The 17,855-nt window shown below is 42.1% G+C and overlaps 2 protein-coding genes across 2 annotated transcripts; both read left to right on the top strand.

Annotated features, from left to right (window-relative positions):
* Window positions 1-207: 207 nt before the first annotated feature.
* telo2 (TEL2, telomere maintenance 2, homolog) lies at window positions 208-6,282 on the top strand. Its single transcript, XM_083904335.1, has 21 exons — window positions 208-330; window positions 731-1,104; window positions 1,194-1,471; window positions 1,558-1,626; window positions 2,209-2,356; window positions 2,461-2,563; window positions 2,646-2,714; window positions 2,823-2,964; window positions 3,067-3,203; window positions 3,284-3,372; window positions 3,446-3,562; window positions 3,634-3,722; window positions 3,823-3,914; window positions 4,006-4,122; window positions 4,228-4,299; window positions 4,387-4,557; window positions 4,642-4,733; window positions 4,821-4,920; window positions 5,131-5,195; window positions 5,390-5,505; window positions 6,023-6,282. Exons 2-21 carry the CDS (start codon window positions 764-766, stop codon window positions 6,142-6,144), a joined length of 2,529 nt encoding a protein of 842 aa, XP_083760461.1. The 5' UTR covers window positions 208-330; window positions 731-763; the 3' UTR covers window positions 6,145-6,282.
* Window positions 6,283-7,615: 1,333 nt separating this feature from the next.
* ift140 (intraflagellar transport 140 homolog (Chlamydomonas)) lies at window positions 7,616-16,702 on the top strand (the record flags this gene model as incomplete). Its single annotated transcript, XM_083903474.1, has 30 exons — window positions 7,616-7,762; window positions 8,055-8,276; window positions 8,410-8,531; window positions 8,605-8,735; window positions 8,834-9,009; window positions 9,114-9,205; window positions 9,301-9,407; window positions 9,705-9,847; window positions 9,989-10,192; window positions 10,272-10,344; window positions 10,457-10,548; window positions 10,643-10,770; window positions 10,862-10,979; window positions 11,077-11,198; window positions 11,629-11,764; window positions 11,870-12,001; window positions 12,153-12,188; window positions 12,447-12,655; window positions 12,904-13,081; window positions 13,331-13,521; window positions 13,608-13,703; window positions 13,816-13,948; window positions 14,347-14,490; window positions 14,715-14,843; window positions 14,975-15,157; window positions 15,247-15,450; window positions 15,555-15,767; window positions 15,881-16,047; window positions 16,134-16,275; window positions 16,425-16,702. 30 exons carry the CDS (start codon window positions 7,616-7,618, stop codon window positions 16,602-16,604), a joined length of 4,350 nt encoding a protein of 1,449 aa, XP_083759600.1. The 3' UTR covers window positions 16,605-16,702.
* Window positions 16,703-17,855: the final 1,153 nt, after the last annotated feature.

The following is a 17,855-nucleotide window of genomic DNA, read 5'->3' as shown; positions in this document are numbered from 1 at the left end:
TTGATAGCCTCTAAGTGAAGTAAGTAAGTAAGTAGTAAGTAAACATCGAGTTACACCTCGATATTCAACGATTATTTTGCATCTTATTATAAACATAGACTTTATTCTGTGTGTTTGTGACCGAAGTTATAGAATACCACAGCCGGAACCAATGTGTCCGGAACCATACCATCCTTATCATTATGCACAACGGGCGTATTTTGACGGAGGACATGTGGCGACGCAGCGGCACCGAGTTCAGCGTGAATGCGAATATCATTCATATATTATTATAATAACCTATAAAACATATATGACACTTTCATACGTCCACGATTTCGTCTTTGAAAGGTTTGTGTGTTTCATTTCTGACGGGAGAATAGTTTAAGCTAATTCCAGTTGCGGTGTTCATGTGTGAACCTTTCGTTGATGAAAACTAGCCTCTATATTAAACTGCCAGTTCTTATTTCGGTTTGAATTCACTTTGTTTTCAGCTATTCTAACTTTATTTTTAATTAGTCCTCTTATAGTTAGTTATTTTAATGTTTTTGTGATGTTTAGTGCATCTATGGGCGTGTCATATAGCAGTTTACGTTAGCTTCAGTTTACCTATAAGTATGGTGAATTTAATGCTTTTTTAGCTACAATGAAGATCCAAAACGCATGAACTTAACACATTTATTGACATTCTTCATAATCCACATTGTTTTAATCTCTCAGATTGTTCTGTCTGCTGTTTGTGCTTTTTTAGGAGATAAAGACAGTGCTCAGTTACTTCTTAAAGATGGAATCACTCACTCCTAACGCTGAGGTCCGTCTAATGGTCTCCCAGTGTTTTCGGACGCTCACATCATCTACAGATGACAAAGACGTTACTGCTGTTCTTCAAACACTCAACTCATACTTGGACGATGGAGCGGCGAGCACAACCACTTCAGCTCAGCGGGATGAGTTCAAGAAAGCTCATTACACTCGCACTCTTCACTTCTTGGTCAGTAACGTTCAGGCAGATTGGCTGCACAGTCTGAGAGCAGCGCAGAACACAGCGCTATGGGACCGCTTGTTCCTCTCTGGCCCTCCAGAGCAGGCTCTGCTTGTGTTAATGGAGGGAATAAGTGCAATGAGGTGGGTGCTGCTAGCAGAAGAAGGATCCAAGGCATTTTTATCATATTATCATGTTTGTTTTTTTTACTGTGATAGTCTCTTCTTTGCAGACCCAGTGCAAATCTGGACCACCTGTTCAGCATCACAGAGAAGTTCCTTCAGAGTGGTCGTCTTGCTGACCTGCTATGGTCACGCTGTTTGGAGACGACTCCTTCTGACTCCCCCCAGCTCCGAGAAACTCTACTGGGACGTATAGTGTCACTGCCGGACCTCACTGCAAACAGATTACATCCCAACAACAAGCCCCTCTTTCTTCCTCAGCAGTATTATCGGTTACTTGCCACATCGATGCTCACTGCCCTGGAGAGAACCTGTCTGGCCCTCAAGAGTGAGGAAACATCTGATAAAGTCCAAGCAATAATGACGGTATTATGTGTCAGAGTGAACTGTAATAATTTGATTGTTTGTTGATAGATGGCACAGACTGTTCCTCAATTTTTGTGGCTCAGGTACTAGGAAAAGTTTGTATCCAGGGACACAGTGGTAAGTTCATTTATTATGTGTATACAAATATTAAGTTGAATTTCTCTCCTTTGATAGTTTTGCCACATTAAAACTGACACCAAATTAACTACTGATAATATGTACCAAGAAAACAAATTTAACTCTGATTGCAATCATTCTTTTTCCGTCAAATGCATTTACATTATTCTGAAAGATAATCAACTGCTATTTCTGATAACCAATCAATGCAAACATATGTATGTTTTTGTCTAAATCACAATGTACTTTATAGGATGTTATGTTTGGATTCTGGAATATGTCGTGTTGAGTTAGTAAACTGTGATTGTAAGTTATGACTGTTGTTTTGTTGACTGAATATTAAGCAGTTAATTTTGTGTGAGGCTTTAACACGTTTCAATTTCTATGGCATTGCGACCATGAAAATGTAAGAAAATAAGGACATTTAAGAGAGGTTTTGTCATAACCATTTCCTTTGTTCCGCAAGGTTAATATTAATCCATTATGAAAGCTGTTTTTCTTTCACTAGTTGTCTAGAAATTGGAGGGTAACAATGTTTTTTGTGTCAGTGACAGAGAATCTTTTTTGGTTTTGTCCTCTCAGATGTGGTCTTGGCGGTTCTGGCTCCTCAGCTGTCTGCCCGCACACGCTCAGACATGGTGTGGCAAAGGGTTTGCTGGAAGATGCTGGGGAATGTTCCACAGCGTTGGATGGAGAGTGTGCTCACTGGACTGGTGCAGGCTGTCAGTGGGTAAGGCGGTTGTTGTTTCAATGAGGCTGGGACTTTTCACAGTGGGTTGTCTGACCTCCAGCTGTCAGCTTGACTCAAGACAAGTCTCCTCTGTCGTTTTTCAGGCCTGATGCTTTGGGACGGATTATCGGAAATTTAGTCCTAACAAATAAGAAAGCCCAGTTTGTCATCACTCATAAACTGCTCCTACTACAGTATAAATATAAGGTGAGATGATGACTTGCAGTGTGACAGGAAATCAGATGTGTAGCTTGTCAATTCAGCATCACATCAAGTGTTTTTTCCCTAGACTCAAGTCTTGAGAATTATTCTGGGTTACCTCGCAGCAGACAGAGAGCGGAGGCTGCTGCTCATACAGGTGAGTTCATGGTCTGTTCAAGAACTTGATAGTACAATAATATTGTACTATCAAGTTAACATACTGGGGACTTTACATGTTTTTTTGTGTGTGTGTTTGGTCTTTAAGGTGCTGCGCTCCGTGTCCCAGGCCTGGGCTAATCCCAGTGCAGTGAAGCACACGCCTCTGGAGCAACAACTGTATGTTAGCAAGGCCTTATTGTTGAGTGTGAGTCTGCTGAGTGACACTGAGCTACATGGGCTACGCTCAGGTATGAGTCTGGCCATTTTTTATTAGACATTAATTAAGTTATATTGGGTTTTTACTTTGCTAAAATTCTCTAAAACTATACTGTACTGTGACTTTTCCTCAGAGTTGCTTCAGTGTATGCTCGGCGGCATGCAGAGTCACCTGGACAGCAATGTGGTGCAAATAAGGCGTGTGGGCATGGTGGTGGGAGAGTGCCTGAGTGCTCGGATGAATATCAATGGAACCAAGCTCAAATTTGAGGTACAGTGCATTTGTCCTTAGCACAAAACCAACATTTAGCTTGTGTTTTATACCTGACTTTGTATTGTGTGTTGTTGTAGTATGAACATGATGAGGAAACTCGAGAGCTGCTTGATGTCATGACTCCTGCTGACAGTAGTGACGAACCAGAGCCTGGCCCTGTGAATGAGTGGGTGTTCAAAATTCTAGTCGCTGTGTCTGTTGCTATTGATTTTATATTTAATGGATTCTGTCATTTGCAGAGTTGATTCTCCTCAAAAAACCAGTGAAGTGACTCCTCCATGTTCTCAGACTAAATCATCTCAATGTAAAGCAGCACCTCATTCACCACAAAGCGATCCAGACTCCGAGCTGGATAGGTAAGTTCTGCATAAGTATTTTTCATTTGTATGCGTCATGAATGGATAACTTAATATTATTTTCGATCCAGTGATGACGAGCTGACGCCGTATGATATGTCTGGAGATCGAGAGATGAACCAAGCATCCCCGCCTTGCTACCTTCGAGACTGTCTGGAAAGTACGGCTTCACAGATCTAACGTCTTATTGTTTTTGCAGCTGTTTTAAATAATTTGCGACTTGTTCTAACAACAGTGTTTCCTTTTCTCAACATGTCCAGCTCTAATGTTGTCTGAAGACTCGGTGCGCGTGGAGCTCAGTTTGAAGGTTGCTGAGAGTCTTGTGAGGAAAAACCCATTTGCAACCAAAGAGGTATGACAAAGTGATTTGAATATGTCCTTTTCGGATGCTACTGTCAATACAGTTTGTACTTATACATATTTATTTATCATGCCATTTTCAGATCAGTGTCCAGCTGACCAAAGTACTGCTTCACATGGAGGATAAGTACAATATCACAGGCTTCCTGAGTCTCAGACAGGCAACGATGGTGGCTCTCACTGCCACTGACTGTGTCCCTGTATGACCACACACTCAACTTACTGCACTGTTTACCCATAAATCCTTCATCTGGGTTTCTAATCACCCATTCTGTCTTCCTTTATCTCATCATACTTTATGAAAGGTGACTCAGTATTTGACGACAGAGTTTTATTCCCTGAACTACAGTCTTCGCCAGCGACTGGATATGTTGGAGGTAAAAATAACAGATTAAATTCCTTTGATAATGGCCTTGCACGTCACCAAATAAATACATTTATTTTATTTATTTTTTATTTATTAGGTCCTTGCTCTGGCAGCTCAGGAACTTTCCAAGCCAGTCGCTGCAAAGAGAGATTCGCTCATGAGCCCTGCTGACAGCACTGACCTGACTCCATACCCTGGTGACAACCCTCGCGACTGGCGAGAAGTCGTGGACAAAAGGATTCAAAGCAAGACCAAACGCCTCACTAAGGTACTGAAAGAGGACACTCAAATCATTTCAGTGTTTAAGTAATCTCTTATTCCCAAACTTTACATGCTCTTATATCTTTTAAAGGGCACTACTCAACCGTCAGCTAAAGCCACGCCTTACCGCTTTGCACCCGTTGCAGGACACTTCTTTTTTCCGCTGCTCAGGAATTATGACAAGTATGTGTATTCTTCTCTGCAAACTCCACAGATCAACATTTGTTATTTAATATATATATATATAACTTGTTATTGTTTTCCTGCTAGGCCTCAAATGACATTTGACCTGTTGGGCGGTGACCACTTGGTGCTGGGAAGGATGATCCACACCCTGGGCCTCTTCATGCATTTGGCAGTCAATGCACCAGTAGTTATATTTAATTGTCCATGTTATGATGACCTCATTGAATGATCTAAATATAGAGCTCGGTTTCAATATTAGTGTGGAACTATTTCAGGAATGAGTTGTCATACTGTTTTCATTTGAAATGAGTAGCTTTAAAGTACAAAGCATGATCAGTATATTCAGACACCATAATATTGCAGTTGTTAACCTTGTGTGCTTTTTCTTATTCAGGTTGCTGCACAGATGGGTCGTGCTTTGCTTGACTTTGTGTGGGCAGTGCGCTACCATACTGACCAGTAAGTCAGTTGTTGATGTCTGTAGACATCTACAACACTGTAGTTTAGTATTCAACATAATTCAAGTGCCATAAAATGAGCACAACAGTCGAGTTGAAATAGGTTAAAAAGCCCGGACCAGGTTTTGTTTTCTTATTTCAGTCTGAGCTAACCTTTTTTAACCTTTTCTTTTTTTGATTTTTCTTATTTTAAAGGATGGTGAGGCGAGGTGTCCTCTTCGCTGTCTGCTCCGTGTTTCTGAGCATGCCCAGTCAAAACCTGCTGTTGGACCTCAGTGAGCAGTTATTTGAGACCAGAACTTGGCTGGCAGGTAAAAAAAAAAAAAAAAAAATGTCATCAAAAAACAAAGACTAAAAGTTACTCACTACAGCTTTAAAGTCAGGTAGAGCACATGTTTCAAGTCACTTATTGTGTGATGACAATTTCAAACATGAGTGTTTAATTTTGAGAATTTGTATATGGATAAAACAAAAAGTAATGCATCTGCTACTAATAATAGATGGACCCTAAAAGGCAGGATTCTTGTGAGTGGACTCACACCTGCAGCATGTCAGGATGTTCCCTGAGTTACTCATATCCACAGACACACACAAACATTACAGCACGTCCATCCATACACAGCTGGACTCAACATTTCTGGGAAGAAGATGAGGAACCAGGATGTCCTGTCGTACATGGACCATCCGTGACGTGATTGGCTCATCGTCAGCTGGGAACAAATGTACCCTCGTGTGGCAACGAGTGACATGGAGGGTTGTGCAAAGAAAACGCCGGGACGACCTGTTTTGTTGTTCCAGATTAAAAGGTGCTTTTGTTTGAATTCACAGATGTTGCTGAAGGAGACACTGATGCCGATTGCCGCAGTCTGGCCATACAGAGTCTGGTGCTGCTCGATAAAAGCCTCAAAAAACAGCTACAAGATCCACAAGCGCTACGTCCGGAATTATGACCACAACGTCACGAATAAACAATGAAATACTGTCGTGTCTGTGATGCGAGTGGGGTTTACCTTACCCCATCTATGCACTGGACCTCACAGAGCCTGAGAAGCAGAGTCTGGGGCCCTGTGGAAATAATACTTGCAGGAAGAAGGGCTGTTCTGGAGGTAATGGCACTGAAGATGTCCTTTAAGGTCAAGAGCTGCTTTAAAAGAGGGCACAGATCCTCTCTCACGTGTCTTTCTGCAGTCCTGGGTCACAAGCACATTTCAGTATACAGCGTTGTTCATGTATATAATGGACCAAATTAAATATTGATTCAATGGAAAATAGGTTGCCATTTTTTTTTTTGCCACAAATAAAATGGTACATATTGAGGATATCCGTTTGTCCTCTTTCCTGTACTGGCACAACTCTCCCTCTGTTTGTTTGCAAAGGACATCCTGTGAATGTTCACGTGCGTCCAGAAATAACAGAAATACTACTACTACCACTTCCTCTTGCGAAATAAATGTGCTCGTGTGTGTGTTCCCAAGCATTGAGACATTTTGAAATAGGCACTTGTTTATACCTTTTTAGTAGGAGTGATCTAGGTAAGGATTGAAATTACCTAGATATAAATAACATGTTTTACTTACAGTGAATGGCTTGCATGAAATAATAATTAAGAATGAGATTCAACCTGTCCCAAAATTGTTGGTCAGGTATAAGCTTCAAAACAATTCTGCAAACCTTTTTCAAAACCAGAGAACATTGTTTTGTGGGGAAATTGTGCAAAATCTGTTGAATTTAATCCAAATGTACATACAATTGTAATGTTTGATTTATTCACAACAAATATTCCTCCAATGCAATCTTAAAATTGTGCTTGTTCGTGTCAGAAAAGATGTTTTCGTCCTTGTTCAATTCCAACAGGAGTTTCGACACAACTCGGGCTTCGCTCGTTGTTTTCCGTAATCCCTCTTCCTGTCCAGTCGTAGAGGTTGTCAGGGGCAACTAGAAGAGACGCTTTACGCTTCCAGTGTTGGTTACATGGCAACACTGTAAGTTACGGTCGGTGTTTTAAGCTGTTTCTGGTTTCAGAAACTAAACTCAGCCTTAGAGTGAAGGAGAGTACGGCGAGGTGAGTCTTATATAACAAAACAGCCAACCTTTTACTACGGTTCTAAGGGTTCACAGTGAATGCTAACTCTGGCTAGCGCAGCTAACGTTAGCGGCTAAAGCTAGGCGTCAGTCCAGTGATGACCAAACACAGCTTTAGTGTTCCAATTAGCGGTTTAATTTAAACAGTTAAAAAAGTGAATTGTGAAGTGTTCATTCCAGAGTTAACTAGCTAGTTATTAACGAGAATTAACCCGACCAGACCGGACCGCTACAACTCAGCACAAGAGGGAAATGTGAAATCAAGGACTAATAATAACAACCATGTCTGATTCTCTCCTCATTTCTTTATTTTTTTTAATTTAGAGAGAATACGAGGACATGGCGGTGTATTTTGACCACCGTATTGAGGCTCCTGAAAGCAGTGCTGTGCCCTCTCACTTGACCTGGCACCCGGCTCTTCCTTTACTAGCTGTGGCCTCAAGCAGCCCCACTATTGGAGGCAATGTAGACGTCTATCTGCAGCAGGTAAACACTGGACTGTGAAGATGCAGTGGCACAGAGAAAGAGATCATGCTACACCTGTTTGACTGCATGTCTAACCCCATCAGTTGATCACATGGTGGCAACTTGATATATTTTTGTTTGTGTGGTCTAGACAACCTGCTGAAGTTCAATCTCAGTATCAGAATGGGGAAAAAGAGGCCATCTAAATCAGGGTTTCTCAATCCTGGTCCTGAGGACCCACTGCCCTGCATGTTTTAGATGTTTCCTTGCTCCAACAGATTCAAGTTACACACATATTCTTGTTCATATGCAGGGTGAACATGCGGAGAGCTGCCATGTCGAACGTCCACACCAGCCCACAGTGCTGCGCTGGCATCCCACAAAGCCAGTGTTGGCGCTGGGCTGGGAGAATGGAGAGGTCATGTTGCTGACACATCCATCAGGTGATCAAACCGTTCTTCCTAGCATACATGCAGCCTGCATTACACTGCTGGAGTGGAGCAGCTTTGGCAGCCGCTTAGTGACTGGGGATCAGGTATGTGAGACAGTGGCACGTCCATGAACTCTATGTTGTATGACAGACATGAGCGAAATCAACTGGATGCACTCTATTTAAATGTCCTTTCATTTTTTTGTATTTAAATTAAGTCTTATTATTTTATTGACAGGCTGGAGCTTTGGCCGTATGGAAGGTAGACGCCAGAGGAAGATTTCAAGGAAACCATCTCGTAAAGCACGAATACCACAAACCTTTAACTTGCTGCATCTTCAGACCTGCCTCACCTGGAGTGTAAGTATCCAGCTATTCTTCTTTCTAAGCACATATCTGCAAGCATATATTGAAAACCTGGCTCTTTTTACAGTGATGTAGCTATGTTAGCGCGATTATCTGTGAGTGGAGACGAAAAAGCTCTGGACATGTTTAGCTGGAAGGGAGCACCTCTCAAGATCGGCCCACAAGAGGGCCTCGGGTTTTACGTCAGCACTATTGACGGTGAGAGTTTGTCTAATTTGTTTGGGTTCTATATTTTGTTTTTAGTAAGTAAATTTCTACTATTGATATAAAACCCTGTCTGTAATTCTTTCATGTAGGCAAGGTCCACAGTGTGGATGAGCATTGTAAGACCAGCACGCTTCTCAGTGTAGAGGGTGCAATCAAGAAACTGTTCTACCTCGATAAGAAAGAGGCCCTCGCTGTGATCACGGAGACTCTGATGCTTTCACAATACACCCTGAGACCAGAGGGAGGAGCCCAGGAATTAATGAAGGTATATTAAGATCATTGAATGTGCATTTTCTTTGACTTCTATTGAGAATACGTACATTTTTAAATACTTAATTCAGTTTCCATGGTTTTGTTTTTCAATGACAGGTGAAGCTGAGCAGCAAGACTGGACAGAACGTGGACATTGTGTGGACAGATCACAGCCTTCTCATCACAGCGACGGGGGAACACATCATTAGGTCAGTATATGTGTACAATTGGTACATGCATACATACAAACAGACAAATAAACATTCAATATCCAAATCATGTTCTGTCCCTGTGGGTTTTTAAGGTTGTGGGACCTGGAGCGAGATGAAAACTACGTTTTGTCACTGGACGAAACGCTAGGGTTTGAGAAGGGAGAGCTGATCAACTGTGTGTCGTACTGTGCAGGAAAAGGTAAGTAAACATAGGACACCTCCACTAAATATTATTTCAAAGCTTTCTGCCATTCCCTGCTTGGGTGGAATTATTCCTTCCTCATTTGCGTTGTAACCTTCCACATAAAAATGCAAAGCAAAGCCCTTGTCTAAATTAAAAGGCATATTCAAAGGCTATACAAACCAAATTATACAGTCCTACGCATAGTATATTCAATTTCTGCCAATAAACCCTCCTAAATGCTACACACTGGACCTTTGAATTCAGGCTTTTAAAAATCCTAATTGTCATTGTTTATCATCATGGCCTACTCAGAAGTCCTGTCAGCTGGCACTAGCCGTGGACGTATAGCAATGTGGAGGATGGTGGCTCAGCCAAGCAGCAGCAAAAGTGACACCGGTGTCCAGTGGAAACTACAGACACCGACAGAAATACAAGGAAATGTCACTCAGTTACAGGTACTGTCTGGACTGGCACTGATCATCTCATTTATAAATCAATATCAGACTCACATACTGGTGATATAATAGTCATTTTATTAAGGATATACAGTATGTGTAGTTTTCTGGTGTAAAGTTCACATATATCCTCCGTTTCAGTGGGGCTCCAGCCTGAATCTCTTGGCTGCCAACAACTCAAACACAGTGCTCATCCTGTGTGAGCATGTGATGTCGGCTCACTTCAGCCAGCAGCTGGCAGCAGTGCAACTCACCCCAACCCAGCTCAGCGTCAGTCAGTTCACCACGGGGACACACCTGGCTCTGCAGTCTGACATACACATCAAGGGAGTGTGTGTGACTAAGGTAATGCTGAAGGGGAACATGTAGACTTGATCTCAGCAAAGAAAACAAGTATCTTATACACTTTTTTATGCACCAACAGGACTCGGTGACAGTGTGGAGTGGCAAGCAGGTCATTGTCTATGAGCTTTCAGGAGCAGTTCTACGCAACACAGGTACAACGCTGACCCGAAACAGTCCACAGCAGAGCACTTTACAGGTGTCACACCACAGATTTTGTCCTGTAATCCTATTATCTCAGTCCTTTTCTCTTGCTGATTTTCCCAGGATCGTTTCCTTGCGACTCCCACGTCGTGGCTGCACATGACGAGAACATCTACACTGTTGAACCGAACAGGGTCCAGATCCGCACTCCACAGGTCTGCTTTGTTCTTATTAAGTAAAATGTTTGAGTTTGCGTGTTCATAAGACCTCTCTGAAACTGTGATTTCTACTCCTTTTGTTTTTCTTTAGGGCACCGTGAAGCAACTGTTGACTTTCTCCAAGGCAGAGGGAAACCCCGTGCTGCTGAGTGTGTGCCAGTCTTACCTGGTCGTCGGCACAGACACGGCACACATCAGAGTCTTTGACCTCTCCCGAAGGTATGACATCACTGTGGTGTGAAGTGCACCAGATTACGTCCATGTATTGGACATTCCTTGTCAAACAGTACCCGTGTGTGTGTTTTTATAGAGATGCCAAAGCTCACTGCAGCGCTAAGAATCTGGCTGAGCAGATTGTCAATCTGGGTGCACTGAGGTCAGTCAAGTGTAACGCCAACGGCAGCCAAGTCAGCGTCTTAATCTCTCAGGTGAGAGAAACGAAAGTCACTCTCTCTGTTTCCTGAATAGAGGCCACAGTTGTTGTCTTATTTTCAGGCTCCCTTTCATATGACTATGTTATTTTAGGTTAATGGTCGACCTGACCAGAAAGTGTACTTCTATGATGTGGAAATGGACACTGTGACGCACTTTGACTTCTTCACTGGCAGACCATTGAGTGGTATGTCACATCTTGAAGACAATGAAAGGTAACTGAAGTTTTTCTTCCTCCAGTATTTATATTCTTCTTCTTCTTCTTTTGGCTGTTTTCCCTTGTGTCCTCTTCTGTTACACCCACTCTCCTCTTTTCCTCCTGCCCAGCAGCTTAATCTTCAACATCCTTCGTCTAATATAATCACTATTCCTCCTCTGCACTTGACCAAACCATCTCGAAACTTGCCTCTCTCAATGTATCTCCAAACTATTCAACCTTAGCTGTTCCTTGATTATGCTAATTTCTAATCCTCTCCATCCTGTTCACCCCCGATGAAAATCTCTTCGCTGACCTCACTACCATCTTGTAGACTTTCCTTTTCTCTTTTGCACGGTCCATTGTCAGTATTCGTATACTTGCCTGTATTTATATTCTTCCCACGCATGAATTGTTCTTCCTCCTCTGGTGACCTGTCTGTGCTATAGGCAGCAGTTTCAGGGGACGGAGCTCAGCGGCCGCTGCCCTGTATCACATTACTGGGATGAGAGTGAACCTCGTCTTTTTGTTTGCGAAACGGTGCCAGTCAGCTCTGAATCGACATCGCCTAGTTCTGTGGATATGGTAACGACTTCTGTTTAACTTTGAAAGAGTCCTGTACGGCTCTTTGAACAAGGCATTGTACTAAAAAAAATGTACATGCTTCATCATTATCTTTCTTTTCCTTAGGTGGACGTGTCTGTGGTGACGCTCTTCTGTACACAGGAGCATGGACTGCTCCTGCAGGACTGTTACCCTAAACCCGCGGGACTGCAGGCCTTCCTCGCTCTAGATGTGCCCTACTATTATTTCAGCTGCAAGGTGAGCATGAGGGACACGGTTGTGCATGCATACATGTGGTTTCGGCGTCTATTCATGCAGTTCTTTGTGGAAATTTGAAGACAAACCTTTTTCAGTCACTCCCTATGCAATTTTCTGTCCTTATTGATCCGTTTGGTCTAATACGCTCCAGCTTTTATTTTGGAGAGCTGGTGTCTTTCTACCAGAAGTAAGTACCAGTCCGTGCAGAAACCTTAAATGTTCGTGACTCCCGACTTTCAACAGCCGTGATTCTGTGTGCCTTGTACAGCATTAAAGCTCGTCTTGATTTAGTTTGTGATTTTTTGTTTTGCTCCGTGTTTGACTCCCCAATGCTGATATAGTCACACTTTTTGTATTGGTTTTATTGTTTCGACCCCTCTCCAGAACATTCATTTATTACTGACTCTGATATGTGATTGACATGATGAGGCTCTGATCTCCTCAGCCTGGTGAGAGTGAACCAAGTTCAACAGAACCTCCGTCAAAAGGAGGATCGGCTCCGTCCCCTCATATGGTGTCCAGGAGAGCGCTCAGGGACTTTGTTGGCCTGGAGAACTGTGAGAAGGCCACTCGCGATGCCATGCTCAACTTCAGCTTCTACCTGACCATCGGAGACATGGACGAAGCTTTCAAGTCTATCAAGCTCATCAAGAGGTAGGGAGCCCATATGAAGGATGCCCATGTTTGAACCCATGTCATCGTAACAATATTGTTTCTACCGGGGCTTTTAGTTCAGTGACCACAGGGACAGCATTGTTACTCCAGCCTTGATCTTTCCCCGAAATCTCTGCTATGGTTTGCAGTGTGACAAACCGCTTTTGACCTGTTTTTGAGAATGGTTGCATTGTTGCGACGTGCTTTTCATCACCCCTCATTGACACTTTTCTCTTATTCGTTTGTAGCAAAGCAGTTTGGGAAAACATGGCCCGGATGTGTGTGAAAACCTGCCGACTGGATGTGGCACATGTGTGCCTTGGGAATATGGGAAATGCCAGGGCAGCAAAAGCACTGAGGGAGGCGGAGACTGAGCCTGAACCAGAAGCCCAAGTGGCAATGTTGGCCATTCAGCTCGGCATGTTGGTGAGATATTAGACCGAGATGTTATTGTATTGTATGTTATTGTTAAGTACAAAATTAGAAAGTAAAAACATATCAATCAATCAATCAAGTTTTATTTGTATAGCATAATACATAAAAACAGAAAGTGCTACTAGTGCTGCAGGGTGTTAGAGGCCTTCTAAAAGTGCATAATATATAATATATATATCACATTTGAAAAAAAAAAAACACTTCACCTACTTCCCATTATCTTTGCCTGTCGTCCGACAGGAAGATGCTGAAAAGTTGTACAAGTCCTGTCAACGCTTCGACCTCCTGAACAATTTCTACCAGGCGTCTGGTCAGTGGCAGAAAGCACTAGAGACTGCTGAAATCCACGATCGCATCCACCTGCGCACCACATACTACAGTTATGCCAAATACCTGGAGTCCATCGGCAACAAGAGTCTGGCTATTGCATAGTAAGACACTATTTATGTTAAAAAGAATACATTAATTTGGTATCTTATCTCTCTTACTTCCTGACTGTGTATTTTTGTTGTTGTAGCTATGAGAATTCAGACACACACAGGGCTGAAGTACCCAGAATGCTTCAGGAAGACGTGTCGTCGCTTGAGATTTATGTCAACAAAATGAAAGACAAGTAAGTAAGGCTACACTTTCCCTTAGTGTTTAAAATCTTGCAATTTTAGGATGTCACATTTTTCTTATAGCACTATAGCATCTGTACATGAAGTTTCATGTTTTCACTCTAGGAGCATCTACAAGTGGTGGGCTCAGTATTTGGAGAGCCAGTCGGACATGGACTCAGCGCTGCATTATTATGAATGTGCTCAGGATTATCTCTCTCTGGTCCGAGTCCACTGCTACATGGGCAACATCCAGAAGGTATAGCTCTATATAGTGACTGCATATGAGCTATATGCTAATTATATGGCAATTAGGGAAGTAATATTGTGCTAATGCATCTTATTTTTAAAGTAATAGCTTGGTAATATCAATAAAAATTGTATGTGGGATGTAAGGGGGATGATTATTATGATATTTGAGCTATTACCTGGCTATTACTTTGGAAATGGCATCACATATTATCTCTCAATTACCACACTAGTACTATTTTGTTCATTAGTCATTTATTTAATACCAAAATATATTTTAGAATGACATCTATTGGTGTCATACAGTTCTTTTTATTTTGTTTAATTACAGAGCTATCTAAGAAGCCTTAGACATACACATCATCTAATTAAATATACACATTTGAAGATGATTTAATCTCTTTGCAGGCATCTGAGATTGCTAATAACACAGGCGACAGAGCGGCGTCATACCACCTGGCCAGAAACTATGAGGGTCATGACGATATTAAACAGGCCGTCCACTTCTACACACGAGCACAGGCGTACAACAATGCCATCCGACTTTGTAAGGTAAAGAATTTTTAATTACAATCTTTTTCAACGTACAGATTTATACCTGCTCATTGAGTCTTTAGTATGTTGTCATTCAAACATAACAAAGTAAAACTGAATCTTTAATTAGCTGACATTAATTTTCTTATAAGCAATGATTTTCTGTGTTGTTCTCAGATGTCAGGTTGTACTTGTCCTCTCTCTCACTGACTTCTGGTATCTTGTATTGTGTGTGTGAACAGGAGAACGGTCTGGATGACCAGCTGATGAACCTGGCTCTGCTCAGTAACCCAGAGGACATGATGGAGGCCGCCTGCTACTACGAGGAGAAGGGCACCCACATGGACCGAGCTGTCGCCCTCTACCATAAGGTGTTTTTTGGTCAATGTTAAATCACACCACAGGGGGAGCTATTGTACCATTTATCCAAGCTGAACGTTCAGCCTTGATGCACTGTCGTTTTGTTACAGATGTGTGTTTTTTTTTCATTTCTCCATCTTAGGCTGGTTATGTCTCCAAAGCTCTCGAGTTGGCCTTCACCACACAACAGTTCGCTGCGCTTCAGTCAATTGCCGAGGATCTGAACGAGAAAGCAGACCCAGCTCTCTTAGAACGCTGCTCAGACTTCTTCATTACACATTCAAAGTACGAGAAGGCCGTGGAGTTACTGGTAACTGCTAAGAAGGTACATTATCATACCACACAGTTACCTCATTCACATGGACATATCTCTCTATATGTACTTATTTAATTTGTTAATGCAAATGTACCCAGTACCCTCAAGCCCTGGAGCTGTGTGTGGCCCAGAACCTGACTATCACAGAGGAGCTGGCCGAGAGAATGACTGTGACTGATTCAAAAGATTTGTCTGAAGACGCCCGTAAGGACTTACTGGAGAGGATAGCTGACTGCTGCATGCGCCAGGGCAATTACCACCTGGCTACCAAGAAGTACACACAAGCCGGCAACAAGCCCAAGGTAATGATAATCTCTGAGGTACCAGGCAAATGTACAAATACATTTGTTTTATTATGATATTGTATGCTAATCCTTATTTTTATTGTATTTTATTTTTATTACAGGCCATGAGGTCACTCCTGAAGTCGGGCGACACAGAGAAAATCGTCTTCTTTGCCAATGTCTGTCGTCAGAAGGAGCTTTTCATCATGGCTGCCAACTACCTCCAGTCTCTGGACTGGCGTAAAGATCCAGAAATCTTAAAGACGATCATTAGCTTTTACACTAAAGGCAGAGCACCGGAGCTGCTCGCTGGCTTCTATGAAGCCTGTGCTCAGGTATGGGGAAAATGTGTACAACTCTCTTGTGGCTCGTGGTGGAAGAATTCTTCATGTTGACGTACAAAGTGAAACAATAAGAGGTTTTTTTTCCCCTTGTTTCCTTTGTTCAGGTGGAGATTGACGATTACCAAAACTATGAAAAGGCGTTAGATGCTGTCACTGAAGCGGCAAAGTGTCTCTCCAAATCAAAGGACTCTTCACATGGACAGCATGAAGTAAGACTGGCTGACCTGCAACAAAAGATCGTCCTAATCAAGAAATTTGTCCACGCACGCAGGTGAGAACGTCACTCGTGCTCGTACATCTATTTGTAGTTACTCCGATTGGCGTCAACATTTGAAATGTGACGTCGTGATTTTGCAGGTTGTATGCGGAGAATCCTGGCGAGGCGGTGCAGATATGTGAAGCTCTGCTGGAGGAGCCAGAGTTAGATCCTGCTGTCAGGATTGGAGATGCCTTTGGCTTCCTGGTGGAACACCACTGTCAACAAGGCAACTTCCAATTGGTAATTGTCATTTTCTGCTGTTTTAATAGGTGAAATTACACTTTTGGTGGAAAAACACCTGAAACTAGTCAAAAGCGTTGCAGTGAGATATGATTCTAAACCTCAATGAGATCTTGAGCGCTCACCTATCTTTATTCCTTCCTGTCCAGGCCTACAAAAAGCTGGAGGAGCTCCAGAAGCTGCTGCCATCCCAGAATGTTAGGTACTACATTAGCCAGACGAGTCTCGCAGCCTTGCAGAAGAGTTTGGGCGTTTCCTTAGAGCGAGGTGACACCAGGCACATTGTGAAGGAGGACGATGAAGTAGAGGAGGATTTAAACATGCCTTAAACATCCGTATATTATGTTTATATTTAAACCAAACACATAAAATAACCACCGTCAAGTCAAGTCTTCTATTTTTTTTGTCAAGTCCATGGAGAATTGACCCTGTCATCACATTAACTGCAATACAGGTTGTTAAAGGTGGGAGCATTGTATGTAAGTATGTATATATATATATATATACACATGTATGTACATTTGTACTTGTGTTAAATGATGTATATACTGTATATTTATATCTGTATCTATAAATTCTTTTTTCATTTCTATCCACCATAGTGAGAAAATATTGCGTTGTAAACATGTACGAAAGCAGAAATGTGCCTTACTTCCTTCAAGGTCATCAGACGCCTAAATCTGACCTTGTTGTCGATGTGCCTGTTAATGTTTACTGATTTTTTTTGTATGCCTTTTGGGAAAAAAAGACAATACGCATCATTTTTAAACCAGACACTTTTACATGTCGGTGAATAAAGAGGCCACATTTCTCACACAATCACTTCCTAAGATTCATTTAAGGTCAGTAATGTCATATTTTGACTCATTTTTGGCTAACTTCCTGTTAGCATTCCCCTTCCATAACCCATACAATGTTTTCCCTGTAAATATTAAGATGCTGTATATATTCTGGTTACTCACTGTTTATACTGCATGTACTATTCTATTTTTTTTTTTTAAATATTATGTATTCATAGATGTTGAAATGCTGCTGCTGTGACACCTTACAACCTTCTGTTTGTGTGTGACTAACTAAGGATTATCATACTTTAGTTGATCATGATTTATGCTGTAAAAAGTTTCTTCTATACAAGATGGATCAGAGACCTGAGACTGAGAGACCAACGTCCCAGAGCTACGTCTTTCACGTAAGTACGTCGTCACTTACAGTAATATACATTTGTGTCACACGGTGGTGAAGTGGACGAGAAATATTTTAAACACAGGACATGATTGGGGACTTTTCTGTGTCTTTACAGTGGGAAGGAACTTGCACGTGACTGTTTCTGTTAGTGTGTGGGTGCGTACTGAAGGGGATGTACTTTTCTAAACACACTGTGACTCACGCACATATGAAGTGTCCCTGCCAGCTTGATTCTAAAGAAGTTAGATTTCTAGAACACTCAATCAGGGCACCGAAAGGATGTGTGTCCTTCCCACTAAGTGTGTGTGAATCGAAAAATGTGAACATATCCTTGGCAGAATACGTGATCCGGGGCACTCGGTCTAAATTCTGTTGTTGGTCTTGTCATGTATCAA

The sequence above is a fragment of the Microchirus variegatus genome, assembly GCF_963457635.1.
Source record: "Microchirus variegatus genome assembly, chromosome: 17".
Taxonomy (NCBI): Eukaryota; Metazoa; Chordata; class Actinopteri; order Pleuronectiformes; family Soleidae; genus Microchirus; species Microchirus variegatus.
The sequence above is the reverse complement of the archived record's forward strand: the minus strand, read 5'-3'. Positions and strand labels throughout refer to the sequence as shown.

Coding starts and splice junctions, on each gene's coding strand:
- telo2 (XM_083904335.1), top strand. CDS start 764: ATGGAATCACTCACTCCTAACGCTGAGGTCCGTCTAATGGTCTCCCAG. Junction 1,627..2,208: donor TTGTATCCAGGGACACAGTG/GTAAGTTCATTT, acceptor TTGTCCTCTCAG/ATGTGGTCTTGGCGGTTCTG. Junction 4,921..5,130: donor ATTTGGCAGTCAATGCACCA/GTAGTTATATTT, acceptor TTTCTTATTCAG/GTTGCTGCACAGATGGGTCG.